We start from the raw sequence: 18,239 nt of genomic DNA on the forward strand, positions 1-18,239 counted from the left end.
GTTTGTTTTGGGCCTTATTAGGTAATTCTGTATTAGGTGTTAGAGAGTATTATAAAAACTCTATAAGCCTCTACATAGCAGTTATGTTTATCCTACCGTCTGAATCTGTAATCTGAAAACTCCTCACATATCAATAAAACTCTCTCCCTTCTGCCCTGTGGGACGTAGCTAACATCCGTTAGTGAACCACGTAAATATGTGTGTTTTGTCTTTTATTGTTTAATTTTTTATTTGTTCTTTCTTACTTTTGTTATAATAATGGTATTCATATGCGAGTCAGAACCAAAGGTCGAGACGGAGTCTAGGCACGAGGAGCGGTGAGGTTAATTACCCAGAGTCTTGTCTTCGTACTCGTGCGTAGGGATCTAATATGTTTGGTTGAATACAATTCACAAAGAAAAGGACGGCATGCGGCTTAAAAAAGGCGCGACTCGTGCCTGCCTTATACACTCGTTATAAAAACTGGCGCAGGACGGATAATAGAGGCATGTATACAACATTTGGCTAGTGCATGTTGAACACTTACTTTTCTTTAATACAATCGGTTTGTTATGGTATAAAAGCTCTACTTTCAGTTAGGAACCTTACAAGCTAAAATTACTAGCAAATACTCCTTATGCAAGGCTAATTTTATTGTTCTTGATTCAAATAACATGATGTTTCGGTAATTATTAATGAGACTACTAAATTCTTCTTCGAGTATAGTGTGATTCCTTATTTTTGTTAATTGAATTTATTAGTGACTCAGTTTGCTTGATTAATCTTATCATGCTGCAATTGTAAAACGCATGATATGTCCTAGAGGCATAAGTGCACCTTGTTCTCGTCGCTCAGCTGCATTGAGAGCTTTTAAGTTTTGCTGTTATAATTGGTGAAGAACCTCATGCCAAGACCCCAAGTTTACCTTATTCCACCATGAAAACTTGGCGCTATTATCTCATCTATCATAGTTTATTACCTTCTTTATTAGGATGTTATTTCTTTGTGTCTTCTTATACTATGTCTTATGTTATAGTATTACTACAAGAATGTAAAACGCGTGATTTTTAATTGGTTTTTTTTTTGTCAAGGAGTACTTAACATTTAACCTCATTGGCATCAAGGCATCTAAGATTTTTTTGGCCTAATAAAGGTACCTAATATTCCTTTTATTAACACATACCCATTGACAAATTCCGTCAAAAAAGTGCAGTTTCCGTCAAACATAACAAAAAACATAAATTAAAAGTTGTTTGCAATTTTACTTACAATTAAAATATGATAATAACTCACTCCTCAACCTCCGGCAAGTAGATTATACATCTGATGTACTACCACATGTTGTATAGTTTCATTAAAATAAAATTTTTGAGTTTTGTTTTAAAAATTAGGGTTATTTCATAGGAATAATCCAAACTATGCCTCCCCTTCTTGTATTAATCTATACTAACGTTTAACTGAGAATAATCTGAACTATTGACTCATTTAACTTTCACCGAACTTAGGGAAGGGAGACTTGGACAGCCGGTTCCCATATATCTAAAATCACTCATCCTCTCCTCAGTTTGAATATCAACAAAACTCATTTTACCTCATTAATCAAGACAAAAATAAAAACAAAACCCAGAAAATCTCCTCATAGATTGCGACAAAGGAGCTTGAGAAATTAATATGCTTAAACAATCTGGGCAAGAGTAAACATCCCTCAATCACAAAGCAATAAGACAAAATCAACCAAAATCAACAAAATCCCGTTCAATTCACATCAATATCTACTAAAATTATAAAAAATACAGATGAACATTAAAAATTAGGAAGCTTTGAATCTCGAGGCGATGAAGCAGCGTCTATCAAGATCCAAAATCAACAGATGATATAGGCGAAAACATGAAAAAAAATCCGCAAAATGAATGATATTAGGGTTATATTTGGGGATAAGCACACAAGAGAGATTGAGAGAAGACGAAGAGGGATTGGTTTCTAAAACGTAATTTGCAGACATATTAGTGCACTGCAATACTTAGTAGTCCAAAAAGCATAATCATTGGTACCCTAATGGTTAGCCCTTTGGGCAATTCAGTCAATAATACAAGAAGCATTAATGTGCGACACGATCGGATAGGAATTGCAGCTACACGCAGTCAACCATCATATCCATGTCCACTTTTGGGCAATTTAGTAAATCTGATTTTCTGGGTTTTTGTTTAATTTGGGAAAAGTTGAAGATCAGGAAGAACAACAAGAATTAGGTAGATTTTAGTGAAAAAAGAAAAAATAAAGGCCCCACAGCCTTATGACCTGAAAGCTTACCTGTTGCAACAGGTAAAAATTAGGCTCAGTTCAATGGAAGATAAATGAGGCAATAATTCAGATTTTTCTCGGTTAAATGTTAGTATGGATTAATATGAGAAGATGTGTCATAGTTTGGATTATTCTCATGAAATAACCCTAAAAATTATGAGTTTTACTATAAAGTTTCTGAGTTCTTTCCCTTAAACATTAAGCTCAAAAATTTACAATAAAACTCAAAAATATTACCTATAAACTTAGTTAAATTTGAGTTTTGACGGGAAAAAAATTAAAATCTAACTTATAAACTTTAATAAGCTCGGAAAAAAATACATATGCTCAAAAACAAATAAAGTTGACGTAATAAGCTCATAATAAATACACATATGCTCAAATACAAATAAAATCTGAAATAGTATATCTGATATATGTTCCTTTGTTCCCTCAACCTCGCTTCTTCCAAATCTCCCTCTTCTTACAACCCATAACCAACATCCTTAATCATCTTTTTTCACCCAATACCATCCATCTCTTCTCCCAAATCTCCCTCCTCCAGGGACGTCTTTGGGCCTGTGCGGGCCGTGTGACTGCATAGGGTCTCAAAATTTTGGGTCTAGAAAACCAAAGCAAAGTGAGGATAAATAAATTTGGCCTTAAAAACTCATTGAAAGCTAGTGTCTTGCTGGCTAGTAAGAGGGCGTTTGGTTGGAGGTCCATAAGAAATGTAAAGGGAAAGGGAAACAAAGTTATTGATTTCCTTTGTTGGTGTTTGTTTGACACAAACAAAGAGAATGAAATTCCCTTCCTTACCCCTCAATCCATCTAATTCTTTACCCCCACCCCCCAAGGTATGAGATTTCATTACACTTGTTAAATCTTTAACCACCTACCACCACACTTGCGACTCCCACCACACCACTCACCATCAAGACGCCATCGTCGCCGCCACCACCACCAAAACCGCCACCACAGCCACCCCACATAAACCACCACAACCACCATGACGCCACCACCACCATCACCACCACCACCGCCACAACCACCATGACGCCACCACCACCACGCCACCGCCACCGCCACCATCACCACCACAACCACCCCACCTAAACCACCACCCGCACACCAAAATAAACCATAATCCACCACACTTCATTTTCTTAATGTAGCCAAACAACTAGTTAAGTTTTAGGTAATTCCTTACCTTTCCCCCTCTTACCCTTTCTAATTTCCTTTCCCTTTCTCTTTCTCTAACCAAACGCCCTCTTAGTATTTATGTCTTCTTTTTTACAATGTTTTTATAAAATAGTTTCGTAAAATGCTATATAGGGCCTCATCTTTAGATTTCGCACAGAGACCCCGAAAAATTCGAAACGGCCTTGCCCTCCTCTTACAACCACCATCCTTAATCACCTTCCTTTACTGCCCAACACCATCTATCTCTTATTATGGGTATTGTGCTTGTTTAGTTATTATTTCTCTTGTCGAATTATTTGATGGCGGAGGAGTTTGATGGCTTTTTGAGCACGTTGAGAATAAGAGGATGGTGAACAAGGGGAAAAATAGAGTGCATAGAGTTGACATACAAGAAGTTTATGGAGGAGGAGAGAGAATACATGGTTGAGGTGGGATGGAAAGGGAGGCGGTTGGGAGAGATGAATATGGTGATGGTGGTGGTGGAGGAGAAGGAAGAATGATAAAGAGTAAAGGTGAGAAAGGAAGAGAGATTATAATCTGAAACTCATTTGAACTGATATTGATCCGATCTGAATCATACATGTCTCGAAATAACAAACTCGATTAAGTTAGCTAACTGAAGTGAACCCAATAATCAAACTGAAACTGAAATTAAGGTCAACTAGACTAAAAACAAACCACCGATTTTTAACCTCATTCAAAATCGAACCAAATAACCCATTTGCCAGGTTTACGTAAGCAATCTACGTAAGCTACTCGCACATATACACGCCTAAAACACATGAAAATTCAAAAATCCTACACTACTCCAATCATGAATGAGTTACATTATCCTGCATGAAGGGCTGAAACTGCTCTAGTTAGTACTCACAGGACAATCATTTCTATCTTTTGTCCATGTATTACACACACGTCTTTGTTCTTCCCTCAAACTCCTTAAATACAAACTAGAAATGAAACCTTATGTCAAAAGCCATTATTATAAAAAAGAATATTTCAAAAACTAAAGAGCATAAAAAATCTCATTCCATCACACACTCTTGATCAATACTTTGTCAAGTAAACCCATGTCTAGTTTTGCTGGCCTTGTGATCCCCTGCAAAGGTATTAGTCATAGAAACTCCTCGTCTTCGATTTTGAGTAATTTTCGATGTTGATGGTATGGTGTCTCTTACAAGATTGTATGTATTGTGTACAGCTGCAGTAGCATGGGAGGCAGGTAAGCCGTTGGTCATAGAGCAGATCGAGGTTGCACCACCACAAACCATGGAAGTCCGAGTAAAGATCAAATACACCACTCTTTGCCGAACTGACTTCTACTTCTGGGAAGCCAAGGTCTACTTCTCGACTTAATTGCTCATTAAGTAGCATCATCCGGAACTTCTTCATTTTCAATCAAGCTGAAACTCATTATTTTTGACTCACAAAACGCTCAGTTAAGATAGTAGCATATAAAGATCCAATTAATTGTCATACACCTCATTTAACTATGGTTTACCAACAATACTATGCAAGATCAATTGGGAAGTACACAATCTTACTCGTGTTAAAACATACGAGACAGATTGTCTATGAATGACCCATAACGAGAACCGGCCCACAAAATGTATCAATATCGTTACACCTTCATCTCAATGTTTTGCCTCGTGTATATTGCTGTACTCCGTATGCTGTATTCCTGAGTTTTTGAAGTACTCAGCTTTTATAATCATCAAAACTGAAAACTGCAAGTAACAAATTTTGCAGGGCAGTTCTGCTACCCAATTATTCCCTCGCATTTTCGGTCATGAAGCAGCTGGGTATGTCCTGACTAATGAATTGCTATCGGCTATTCACTATTGTACTGATAAACTGCCTTAACAGGCTCACAGCTAGTCATATGTTACTGACTGAAATTCTACCTAAATTTACGGAACGTTGAGGTATAATAATGACCCTACCATACTGTTGTTGTCATGTAACAGCATTGTAGAGAGCGTTGGAGACGGTGTAACTGATTTCAGCGTGGGGGACCATGTTCTCCCTGTCTTTACCGGAGAGTGTGGAGAATGTCGCCACTGCAAATCTGAGGAGAGCAACATGTGTGACCTTCTGAGAATGAATCCTTACCGAGGAGTGATGCTAAATGACAGCAAGTCTCGGTTTTCCCTCAAGGGAAATCCAGTGTACCATTTCATAGGAACCTCCACGTTTTCTGAATATACAGTTGTTCATGCTGGCTGCCTTGTGAAGATCAACCCTCTGGCTTCCTTAGAAAAAGCTTGCATTCTCAGCTGTGGTGTCTCTACAGGTTCTCTTACCAAACATTTGTGCTTTTTCCTTCTCGAATAAATTACCCTGATGACAAAACTTAAACGATACATTCTTGTATGTCAAACCAAGTCATTTACCCTATTGGATGACTTCGGTCTCCTGTGAGATTATCTAAAATTACCAACCTAATTCAACTAACCCACATATACCCATCAAGGGCACAAGTCATCAACTGACAATGAACTAAAGTAAGAATAATTACCCGTAATATAATTTCGTCTCATTATACTTTTACCATGAGAAATGGAACTATAATAGATGTTGAAGACGATTTGGCATCGTCTTCTTCATCATCAGAAGATAATTAAGTTGAAACTACGGGCCATAGATATATGATCACGGTAAATGGAACTATGGATTTCCCAAAGTAAATCAGTTCTAGCCATCGTGAAATGAGATTGGTCACCCCGAACAGCATGTGAGAGAACTCGGTAACCACAATGACCGTCTCAGTATGGATTATACCACGCTCTAGATACTGTGTAAACCAGGAAGGCAAAAACTCAAGATAAGGAAAGTACCTCCAATGACCAATAGTATAGTTTACCCCTAGAGATGCGCACTGCGATGTACTGAAACTCCCTGTACTCGTGGTAGCGGTGGTAGACGATGTACCGGGACCCGTTTGAGTGAAACGGGGGGTAGTAGACGGAGTAACATGAACCGTCGGAGTGGAACGGGGGGCAGTAGACGGAGTAACAGGAACCGTCGGAGTAGAACAGGGGGTACTAGACGGAGTAACATGAACCGTCGGAGTGGAACCCCACCCGGGGGTGGTAGGTTGTTGTGAAGACGAGTTTCCTTGGGGGCGTAGCTGATCTGCCTCTACCTCTCCCTCTGCCTAAGCTAACCAGAACTCGTGCATGCTCAACGGCGGACGGTTCTCTACGAGTTGCCCTCTTCGGACGTCCTCTAGGGTTCTCGTTCACCCGAGACTCGTATACATCCTCCTCATCCGGATGTATCTGAGAGTAAAGGGCATCGAACATGAATGATCTCATACTCCGATCTGCATTCCGAATTTCATCAAATAACTCCTCGAGTCAATCATCGTCACAAGCCGGCATTGCCTCCGAACCATTGTACTCCAACTTCCTCCAAAAATACATGTAAGACATCAAGAGGGGCTCGAGATCCGTTTCTAGATATGCCATGAAGTGAACAACCACATAACAAACTAAGTGTAGAAGTCTACACACAACCGCAATCGATCATCAAGGCATCTTCCATCATCTTGGCGCCTCTTTCGAATTCTTCACGCAATTCAATGATGGCATTCTTTGAGATTTTATAAGAAAGTTTGGAGAATAATCGATGAATCCCCGTCATCCGTCTCGATCTAGATAACCCCAACAACTGTCGGATCTCAACATGTTACGTTTCCAACAAAGAATAAAAACGGATCCAGCTGCTATCAATGGCCAGTTTCGCGCTATTCAACCATTACTTCAAATTTGCATGAGCCGACTCTACCCGGGATGTAGAAGTGTTCCCAAAATGAGTTCTCTTGTTCGTTATGTACTTGGCCCATTTCTCCACGTGTGGGATCCATTGACCCTCAATATAAGCCGCCACTCCCGGCCATTGCCTTGCCAAATTGGCCTACGCCACATCAAACTCATCTCTCCGCCTCGACAACCGCTTTAAACAAGTTACAAGTTATAAACTTAGCCCAACTATCCTGACCGTGATATGAAGTGATCTCGTCTCCACGTTAGAATATATATGTCAAATACATAGCAAGTGAGCCGAATTCGGAAAAACAGTGGGAATCGCGTTCAACAACCCTTGCTCAAAATCAGTAACAATAACATTAGGTTGAACGGCATCCTTGAGAAAGGCTTTCAGTTGCTGTAAGACCCAACGATATCTATCCTCGGACTCATCATCTATCCTCGGACTCATGCGTCACAAAAGCGTACGCGATCACAAAGGTCTTCCCAACGGGTGTGACTCCAACTATCTCAACAAGCGGAAGACCGTATAAGTTTGTCTTGTACGTGGAATCGATTAGGACCACATAATAGTATGATCGAAACATCATAACGGCTTATGGATGAGCCATGAACACGTGGGTTAGCTCATCGGTCTCCCGATCAATGACCCAGTAATGAACGTACTTATGCTGAAATGAAAGTTGTTGAAATATAAGAGAATAAGTGGAAGCTTGTCATGCTCTTCGGGTTTCATAATCATGGTTTAACGTTGTATTCTGACGGCGATTGATACTTCGCAAAATTTGATGAAGAAGAGTTGGCGTATATCGACGCCAAAGTTAGAGCTCACGTAACACCGGCTATTATTAGTGCGGGTTTGCCTCAGCGAAATCTTGAAAAGTCAAGACCTAATCGGCGACAAATCTACAATCGTTCTCAGAAAGTAAGGGTCGAGGAAAGAGATGGGAGAAACCCGACACAACAGATGTTAGCACTTGCGGTTCAGCATGAGTACGTTCATTACTGGGTCATTGATCGGGAGACCGATGAGCTAACCCACGTGTTCATGGCTCATCCAGAAGCCGTTAAGATGTTTCGATCATACTATTATGTGGTCCTAATCGATTCCACGTACAAGACAAACTTATACGGTCTTCCGCTTGTTGAGATGGTTGGAGTCACACCCGTTGGGAAGACCTTGGTGATCGCATATGCTCTTGTGACGCATGAGTCCGAGAATGGATATCGTTGGGTCTTACAACAACTGAAGACCCTTCTCAATGATGCCGTTCAACCTAATGTTATTGTTACTGATTTCTAGCAAAGGTTGTTGAATGCGATTCCCACTGTTTTTCCGGATTCGGCTCACTTGCTATGTCTTTGGCATATATATTCTAACGTGGAGACGAGATCACTTCATATCACGGGTCAGGATAGTTGGGCTAAGTTCATAACTTGTAACTTGTTTAAAGCAGTTGTCGAGGCGGAGACCCAAGATGAGTTTGATGTGGCGTGGGCCAATTTGGCAAGGCAATGGCCGGGAGTGGCGGCTTATATTGAGGGTCAATGGATCCCGCACGTGGAGATATTGGCCAAGTACATAACGAACAAGATAACTCATTTTGGGAACACTTCTACATCCCGGGTTGAGTCGGCTCATGCAAATTTGAAGAAATGAATAGCGCGAAACTGGCCATTGATAGCATCTGGATCCATTTTCATTCTTTGTTGGAAACGCAACATGTTGAGATCCGACACTTGTTGAAGTTATCTAGATCGAGACGGTTGACGGGGATTCATCGATTATTCTCCAGAATTTCTTATAAAATCTCAAAGAATGTCATCATTGAATTGCGTGGAGAATTCGAAAGAGGCGCCAAGATGACTAAAAGATGCCTTGATGATCGATTGCGGTTGTGTAAAGACTTCTACACTTGGTTTGTTATGTGCTTGTTCACCTCATGACATATCTAGAAACGGATCTCGAGCCCCTCTTGATGTCTTACATGTATTTTGGAGGAAGTTGGAGTACGATGGTTCGGAGGCAATGCCGGCTTGTGACGATGATCGACTCGAGGAGTTATTTGATGAAATTCGGAATGCAGATCCGAGTATGAGATCATCCATGTTCGATGCCCTTTACTCTCAGATACATCCGGATGAGGAGGATGTATACGAGCCTCGGGTGAACGAGAACCCTAGAGGACGTCCGAAGAGGGCAAATCGTAGAGAACCGTCCGTCGTTGAGCATGCACGAGTTCGGGTTAGCTTAGGCAGAGGGAGAGGTAGAGGCAGATCAGCTACGCCCTAAAGAAACTCGTCTACACAACAACCTACCACCCCCGGGTACGGGGTGGGGGTCCACTCCGACGGTTCCTGTTAATCCGTCTAGTACCCCCCGTTCCACTCCGACGGTTCCTGTTACTCCGTCTACTACCCCCGTTCTACTCCGACGGTTCATGTTACTCCGTCTACTACCCCCGTTCCACTCAAACGGGTCCCGGTACACCGTCTACCACCGCTACCACGAGTACGGGGAGTTTCAGCACATCGCACAGTGCACCTCTAGAGGTAAACTATACTATTGGTCATTGCGCACCTCTAGAGGTAAACTATACTATTGGTCATTGGAGGTACTTTCCTTATTTTGAGTTTTGGCCTTCCTGGTTTACACAGTATCTAGAAGCGTGGTATAATCCATCCAGAGACGGTCATTGTGGTTACCGAGTTCTCTCACATGCTGTTCAGGGTGACCAATCTCATTTCACGATGGCTAGAACTGATTTACTCGGGGAAATCCGTAGTTCCATTTACCGTGATCATATCTATGGCCCGTAGTTTCAACTTAATTAACTTAATTATCTTCTGATGATGAAGAAGACGGTGCCAAATCGTCTTCAACATCAACTATATTACGAGTAAGAAATTGTGATCATTAAACATCAGGACTGGGTTAGTCCCAAATGTGAAATGGTGTCGAACTAGACTCACAAGTCACAACCTCTACATAAAATTGAGAATTCTAAAGCTGAATATCATGTGTTTCTAACTCTTGAAGGATTGGGTGCGGCTTTAAATGTGGCGAAACCAAAGAAGGGTTCTACGGTTGCTGTATTTGGACTTGGGGCTGTCGGACTTGCTGTGAGTAATTCTAGGATTCACCAATTTTACAGGGAGTTTATGTGAAGCAGATTGAGATCCATAATATGTACTTGTGTTTTAATCTGTGCTCCTATGCTTCAATCATGTCTACCTTCAAAAGGCTGCAGAAGGTGCTAGGATTGCTGGTGCATCAAGAATAATAGGGATCGCTCGAAATCCTGAGAGATTTGAAGAAGGTACATATACCACTCTTCTTTGTAGAAATCATGCATTCTATAACCAATCCTATAAATTCAATTGATCTGAAAACCACCATTCTTCTGCATTTTAGCCAAGAAGTTTGGTGTCACAGATTTCAGAAACCCAAAAGACCATGCCAGACCAATACAAGAGGTAAGTCATCTGTAAATCTCTTTTTTCAACGGATAGCTGCAAATCTGGTCACGCAGGTCGATCTTGTTTTCGTTAATTTTCCGGGGTTGTATAGTTATCGGTTTGTGCTGAGGTGCGGTTTATTGAATTGCTTCATCCTTAACAGCTCTGCTGATACTTGATAAGTAGTATTTGCAGTAATATTGGAAACCTATTTCTTGGAATAGGTTATTAAAGAGATGACAGGAGGAGGAGTCGACAGGAGCATCGAATGCACTGGAAATGTTGACGTTATGATATCTGCATTCGAATGTGTTCATGATGTATGTCATCTATACCTTGGGAAAATGTATTCCTTCAGCATAACTAAAGAGCTCAAATTAGATTTCTGGTATTCTAAACAGGGATGGGGAGTGGCAGTGCTCTGTGGGGTTCCGAGCAAGGATGCAGTTTTCATGACCAAGCCGATCAACGTGCTCAATGAGCGCACTCTGAAAGGAACCTTTTTTGGCAACTATAAGCCTAAGACTGATCTTCCTTCAGTTGTTGATATGTACATGAATAAGGTAAAGTGCCAAAGATTAGGCCATAATAAAGCCTCTTGAAAATTACGGGTTATAAACTTCTAATGCATTTGCCTGCACAATTTGCAGGTGTTGGATCTGGACAAATTCATAACTCACAGAGTGCCCTTCTCTGAGATCAACAAGGCTTTTGAGTACATGAAGAAGGGCGAGGGATTACGTTGCATCATTAGCATGGATAATTAGCACCCTACAGGCAGCCTTGCAAATATTGATTTGTCGCAATGATATTGTAATAGTTTTCAGGAATGACAAATAGAAAGTTCTATCTGATTTTCTAAATTCTTATAATTTGCTTCTGGGGAAAAATTCCAGAAGCAAATCACTTCCTCCGTTTTTTTCTCCCATTTTATTTCATGCTCTTTCTAGCAAATTGATTAAATTGAAACTTATACTCCTCCCTCTTATCCTTCTCCCACATCAAGTCCTCAATCCAACACTAACCGCCTCCCTCAACAGCCGGTCCGCCACCACACCAATTCCAGCACTACCACTCAACCAAATCCAGCACCACCACCCCACAAGCCCCACAACAACACCATAATCCACCGCCACCCACAAGGCCATCACTATCCAAAAAACAACCACCCACAATTAGCCTTACCAAACCAAACCCTGTAGAATACAATTCAAAAACCTAATCTACTCTTCCCACCGCCTTCTCATCAACGGATCTCTCTTTCACAGATATGGTATAGGGTTATATGGTGAGTCATTGTGGGAGTCAAGATGGTATGTGATGGCTTGAGACAGCAGCGTGTGCCTCGAAGCCAGAGATGAGAGACCCGCAGTGTGTGATGAGTGTGACTCTCATCGGAGAGGCAGTGATGTACCATTTTAGCTAGGGACTGTAGGTGGTAATTGGTATTATGGTCATTTGCAGGCGTCATGGAGCGATTCTATGAGCAATATTGTATAATTCCTCCAATATTAACATATGTGTATATTTCGAAGGCATATGTTAAGTTTCGAAGGCATTTTGAACCATGGCTCAAAGCCTCAAACTCAGAGTAAAGAATTATAGTAAGGAAACGCAATGAATCTCGCTGATATCTCGGGCGGTATCTCGTATCGGTAGAGTTACAATCCAATACAACTTGGCTAATATGATAAAGCTCGGCCGAGATTTTGAACCATGGATCGTCGTCCGGGAGGTGAATGGGTCGGGAGGGGGAGCATGTGGTCGGTCGAGGTGCTGTGGGAGTCGATCAAGGTGGTTGGGTGGTGGTTGGTATTTGACTTGTGGTGATAAGCTTTGTATTTGTTAAGTTGTGTGTTTGTTGGGTAGGGGTTTGAGGTTTGAGGTTGAGGGTGCCTGAGTGTGGGTGAGGCGAAGATGGGTAGGATTGTGGGTACATTAGGCGGCAGGGTAATTCGGTAAAAATAAATAATTTACTACTAAATAAGAAAAGAATGAGAAGTGGAAAGATAAAAAGAAACTTCAAAAATGATAGTGGAAGTAAACAGCACGGAGGAAGTATTATAATAGGGACATCCTTGCTTTCTAAGCTTAAATTTCCCAACTACCCTCCCTTCACACATCATTACATCCCCAAGTTATGATTTGCTTTTTAAGGGTATCCTCTTGATTTAGAAGTTCAAAATTTTCCCAAAAAGAAACTGAAAGAAGTCCAAATAATTAACTGAACATAAAAAGTGGTAATGCATTTCCATTATGTATTTTCTATGGGAGGCGTTTTAACTTATTTGCAAGTTTTACAATTGAGTGGGAAAAATCATGAGTCGAACATATCTTGAAAGTTTAGGTGAACGCGATTTTTGGATAACTTTTTCCACGGCGTATTTAATCACAGAATTAGAGGTGTAGTTTTCACAAATGCTTCATCCTCCTCTTACTACCCTCTAATGTTTGAGCCTCTTACTACCCTCTAATGTTTGAGAAGCTTAGCAGTATGCATGCCTGTTTTACCAACAACTCAACAACGCATATTTATGTTACAAGTCCCAGGGGTCCCAAAGTTTTACTTCCAACAAGAAGAAAACCTAGGTCGCTAGTCCCATAGTGTAGGCACGTATCACCTAGGCTATCCAGACTGCCTAAGTTTATGTCCTTTGGGAAGGGAAGTCCTAGTTTAACTGAAAAAAAATCTCAGGTTTCCCAACTCCAAAATACCTTCACGTAGGCCCTAATTTCAATTCAATAATATTTGAACATATTCAGTGTTCACAGAACGGCAAAATACATGCGGACTATGCAAGTAAGAAAACAAAGGCAGAATACACAGTAAATACCGGCAAGCTTGGAGCTATTTGTATTTGTCCATGATCTTGTTTGCTTGGTCTATTGCTTCATCCGTCGAACCTGGTTTTTCATTTATTTTTGGTCCTTTGTCTTTATTTAGAGCAAGATAAACGAAATAGACAAAGCCCATGACACCCTGTTCCGCAGTAGATAAACAATAATAAGGCTTTTGTGAAAATAAATCTCTCTTTCAAATAGAGAATTGATGAGCTCTCATGGGATTCATCAAATTGACCTTCTCATGAAAAGTAGAAGACACAGTAGAATATACCAAATTAGCAGTAACTGGCTACATTCAACCATAAAAATAATTGTAAAGAAAAAAAAAATGGCATTTTATGATGGACCATTTGTAGGAGACATAATAAAAAAATTATGGGAGAGGGCAGAGTAGTATGTGGAAAGTATATTAGCGCCACTAGTCATGTAACTGTGCTTATACATTGAGACTCGGTAACTGTGCATCCTCTCTCTTCCCGTATTTTTTTTTCTAATAATATGATCCCATAATATCGTAAATTTGTAATGACGATTCCAGCAAACAAACATAACCTAGAAAGACCACCTCAATTAACCTCAACTCTTCGTCACACGTATGCTTTAGATTTGTAAAAGAACCGCCAAAAAAAATCTTGAATGACAATTATTGGACACTTGAATGACGTCTCACAATATTAGACCCTTGAATGACAATTATTGGAAAACCCCATGTAAATTTAGCATAATGACGTCTGGCATGTGTGACGAATATATATTGTGTATTCCTCATTTAATTATACCGTTAAAAGGATTCATCTCATGAGTGGCAGTTTCTCATATAAGTTTCTGTAAAGTTAGCAAGCTAAAAAATCTTCTGTCATTTTTCAATGCAATTGATCAATGTCTTTGAGAAACCCTAAACCCTAAACCCTAAATAACAACAACAATTACATCCTTAGGAGTCGTTTGGTTCACCAAAGGAAGATAGAGTTCCCGGGAAGATTAAATTCATATGAACTTGAAAATCATGTGAATTGTATAAATGTTGTTTGGTTGGATGTGGGAACTTCAATTCATGTGGAAATTTCCACTTACCTAGGGAGGGCTAGGTAAGTGACTTCCTACATCATGTAGGAATTGGAGTTTCATAGGAAGTTCCATTTCCCATGAATTGGGCAACCAAACAAGACTTCATTTAGCTACTTCCCATGATTTTCCATTTCCCATGAATTTAAAAGGCAACCAAACAACCCCTTAGTCTTTTTGGCGGAAACCATTTTCATCGTCATCTCACAAAGATCATTGAATGACAACTAATGGAAAACTCCATATATATTTAGCATAATGACTCTTACTAAGACGGTCTAACATGTGCAGCGAATCCGAATACTATATACTCCTCATTTCATTATATTATATGGTTAATAGACTGGCCTCATATGCGAGACTTTCTTATACAAGTTCCACTGTACTTATCAAGCTAAAAAAAATTGTTCTTCCAGTCATTTCTCAATGTAAATGATCAATGTCTTTGAGAAACCCCAAACCTAGTGTCATAAACTCTCAATGGCATACAGTTGTGAGTTGTGGCGGGGTAAGAGTATTGGATGTGCACAACTCTATCGTTGTGTTAAACACTGCGAGGGTGTAAAGTGATACAATAAGAATAGAGAGTACAGTGAGCCATTTGCTTTATTCCATCAATTTCTAAAGCCGAAAAAAAGTGTCTTTGGCCCATTGGAAAATAATACTACGTATGTATTTGAGTCTCAGAAAATCAAGTAAAGTGACCTTAAGTAAACTGTAAACATAGGTGTCACCAGCCAAGAGTAAAGATCCAACTTCAATACAAAGAAGAGTCAATAAACGTACCACTGAAAAGAAAACTGTCGATATGAAGGATCTGAGAACCAAAAGAGAAAGAGCAGTAGCAACGATGGCCACAGAGATCTTAGCTACAGGTCGTGGAACAGCTTCCTGGAAATATTAAACATAGTCACGAGAATTCAAAAAAAAAAACCTATAGATACATTTAGCATAGAAATATAGAATAAAACAAGCTAACTTAAAATTACCGGCACAAGGTTGGTTCCTCCTTCAATTCCATCCTTTCCAATCTTGAAAGCTGTCTGAACCACTGCTTTAGAGTAGTGGATACATATACGATGGTTAAAACATAACAGCTGAAATCAAAATGGTTTTTAATCCGAACAGTTAGCACAGACAGATAGCAAGGTCAATAGGGCAGTCACGACTGGAACGCCCTAGTCCACCATCTTTAGAACCCCAACCCTCCACCTCCCGACCGCCTTGTACGTGATAGTAATTTTGTGTGTAGTCGAAAAAGTGGGTGCTCAAACACAATCAATGCGATATACAGCATAATCAATTAAAACCACAGACTGAACTTGGCAGAATATTGGACCATCAATCTCCCAAAATGTAATTTGGTCAGAATGCTCTATCCTATATCAATTCCCCACTCCTTAAATTCCACACTCAGTAAGGTTGGCTTTCAAATACCCTCCAAATAACCCGAAACACGGAAAAAATAAAATAAAATCATAATATTCCCTCCGTCCCAATCATTTGTTTACCTATGATTACAATATCGCTCACGAAGAATAAAAAAAAGTAAGCAAATGATTGGGACGGGACGGAGGGAGTATCAATTACTAAATTACACCATCAAACCGTAAAATTGCAATTTTCACCGGAACATAATTCGGTAAGAACCTAAGAAGTGAATAAATAAACTAAATTGGGAATTCAGTAACAACAACAAAATTGCTAAAAGTAAAAAGTTGTAGTAGTAATTAATGAAGGAATTGAGTTGGGAGAAATGGTTTCACCTTTGAAGAAATTGGATTGAATAGCGGAGATTGGGGGTAGAACAGCACGAGAATTAAATTGAAGTTTAGGGAGTAAGGTTATAGGGGATAGAGTAATAGATGAAGAATTGAAGGAGAGAGATTGAGAGTATTTGGCTGATGAATGATGAAGTGAAATGGGTACGACGCCATAGCCAATGCTTGAAGCTGCCATTTTTTTACCGGAACGATTTTTCTGATTTTTGCTTCAAGCTTCAGATTATGAGGAACAAATATTGACATGTCAAGTTTCGAGTCCAACCCGACCCGACCTTTTTTCTACCGTGTCAAAAGTAAATCTCGGTCAGTGACCTATTTAACCTTAACCTAAAAATAAATAAATAGTAACCAGTTAATTTATGGTCGAAAGTCAACTATAATGGGTCGAACCATTGAGTAAAAATGAATCAAAATTTTTATTAAAATATTAACATTAATTTATTTATTAAAATTTTAAAAATAATTATTTCTAATACTTTAAATTTCAAAGAAAATTAAAACACAGTTTTATAAACTCTTATAACTTTGGTAATAAAATTATATTAAAATAACTTAATTTCTATAATTTTCTCAATATGTAGCTTGTATGCCTTGTAAGTATTGAATATAATTAAAGTATTAATATCAAATGGTTAAAAAAAAGCGTTAGAGATAAAAAGGCGTTTGATTTAAAGTCTTGTTATTCAGCTCAATTTTAAGTTTTTTCCAACTCGGGTTAGTAATGTCGGTTCTATCTTAAATTTTAGCAAAACCCGACTTAGTTTGACCTTGAGACTGGTTTGGGTTCGATTCATTTAAGCTTTTATGAGGAAGACTTGGCTTATTTTTCATTTTTACCTTCCCCTCCTCCTTCCTCAAGCCCCACGATTCTTGATCATTCAAGCTTTCATCTTCAAATCACTAATATGACTTGGTTTCTCAACCAATTCTAGTTATATAATACTTGGTCTTTTTGTATTAATGAATTGTGTTTATACAATGATGAGGAGATGCATATATATACTATTACATCAATGAATAACCTAGGTGATATACAAACTATCTTTGCCATAATTACAATATACATAAGATCAAAGTCTTGTGTAGGGGGTAAGGATAGATATGGGATCATATCTTTGAGGAGGGGATATTATTTGCCTTAGATGAAGAGATATGGTTGATACGCCCCCGCAAGATGGACGTCCGTGAGGTGAGGCCAATCTTGGATCGTAATTCGAAGTGCTGAGCTTTGTGCAACGGTTTAGTGAGAATGTCGGCCAGCTGATCTTTGCTTGCAATGTGCTGAATTCGAACTTGACCAAGCTGTAGTTGTTCTTTGACGAAGTGGAAGGATAAGGCCATGTGTTTCATGCGGGAATGAAAGACGGGGTTTTTGGCATAAAGGGTAGCCGACATGTTGTCACAGAAGATAGCGGGAGGTTTGGTGACAGTGATATGGAGCTCGTTCAGGAGGTTGCGAAGCCATAGTGTTTCGGTTGTGACAGACGCAACAGCGCGAAATTCAGCCTCAGTAGTGGAGAGCGCGAGACCTTTTTGCTTTTTAGATGACCAAGAGATAGGATTTCTACCAAGGTAGATGATATAGCCAGTGGTGGACATGTAGGAGTCTTTGTCACCTGCATGATCTGCATCACAGAAAGCATGAAGACATGAGGGTGAGTTGCGATAGAGTTGAATTCCGAAGGTCTGGGTTCCTTGCAAATAGCGAAGGAGCCTCTTGAGTGCGATCCGGTTGAGTGATAGTAGGGTGGTGAAGAAATTGAGCAAGACGATTTATAGTGAAGGCAATGTCAGGCCGGGTTAGTGATAGGTATTGCAAGCTACCAACTATGGCACGATAGGTTGCGTGATCATGGAT

General features: G+C 39.7%; 2 protein-coding genes across 2 annotated transcripts; one reads left to right on the forward strand and one right to left on the reverse strand.

The window, feature by feature from the left end:
• The first annotated feature begins 4,333 nt into the window (after positions 1-4,333).
• LOC141598804 (alcohol dehydrogenase-like) lies at positions 4,334-11,594 on the forward strand. Its single transcript, XM_074418588.1, has 10 exons — positions 4,334-4,566; positions 4,661-4,797; positions 5,209-5,261; positions 5,427-5,752; positions 10,270-10,352; positions 10,474-10,549; positions 10,645-10,706; positions 10,913-11,008; positions 11,090-11,251; positions 11,339-11,594. The coding sequence occupies exons 1-10, from the start codon at positions 4,530-4,532 to the stop codon at positions 11,453-11,455; spliced, it is 1,149 nt and encodes a 382-aa protein (XP_074274689.1). The 5' UTR covers positions 4,334-4,529; the 3' UTR covers positions 11,456-11,594.
• A 1,790-nt stretch (positions 11,595-13,384) lies between these two features.
• LOC141598808 (uncharacterized) lies at positions 13,385-16,605 on the reverse strand. The gene is made up of 4 exons (XM_074418601.1): positions 16,364-16,605; positions 15,587-15,648; positions 15,384-15,488; positions 13,385-13,668 (listed from the first exon to the last, which is right to left on the reverse strand). The coding sequence occupies exons 1-4, from the start codon at positions 16,554-16,556 to the stop codon at positions 13,537-13,539; spliced, it is 492 nt and encodes a 163-aa protein (XP_074274702.1). The 5' UTR covers positions 16,557-16,605; the 3' UTR covers positions 13,385-13,536.
• Between the last annotated feature and the right edge of the window lie 1,634 nt (positions 16,606-18,239).

Source organism: Silene latifolia, chromosome 1 (genome assembly GCF_048544455.1).
Source record: "Silene latifolia isolate original U9 population chromosome 1, ASM4854445v1, whole genome shotgun sequence".
Taxonomy (NCBI): Eukaryota; Viridiplantae; Streptophyta; class Magnoliopsida; order Caryophyllales; family Caryophyllaceae; genus Silene; species Silene latifolia.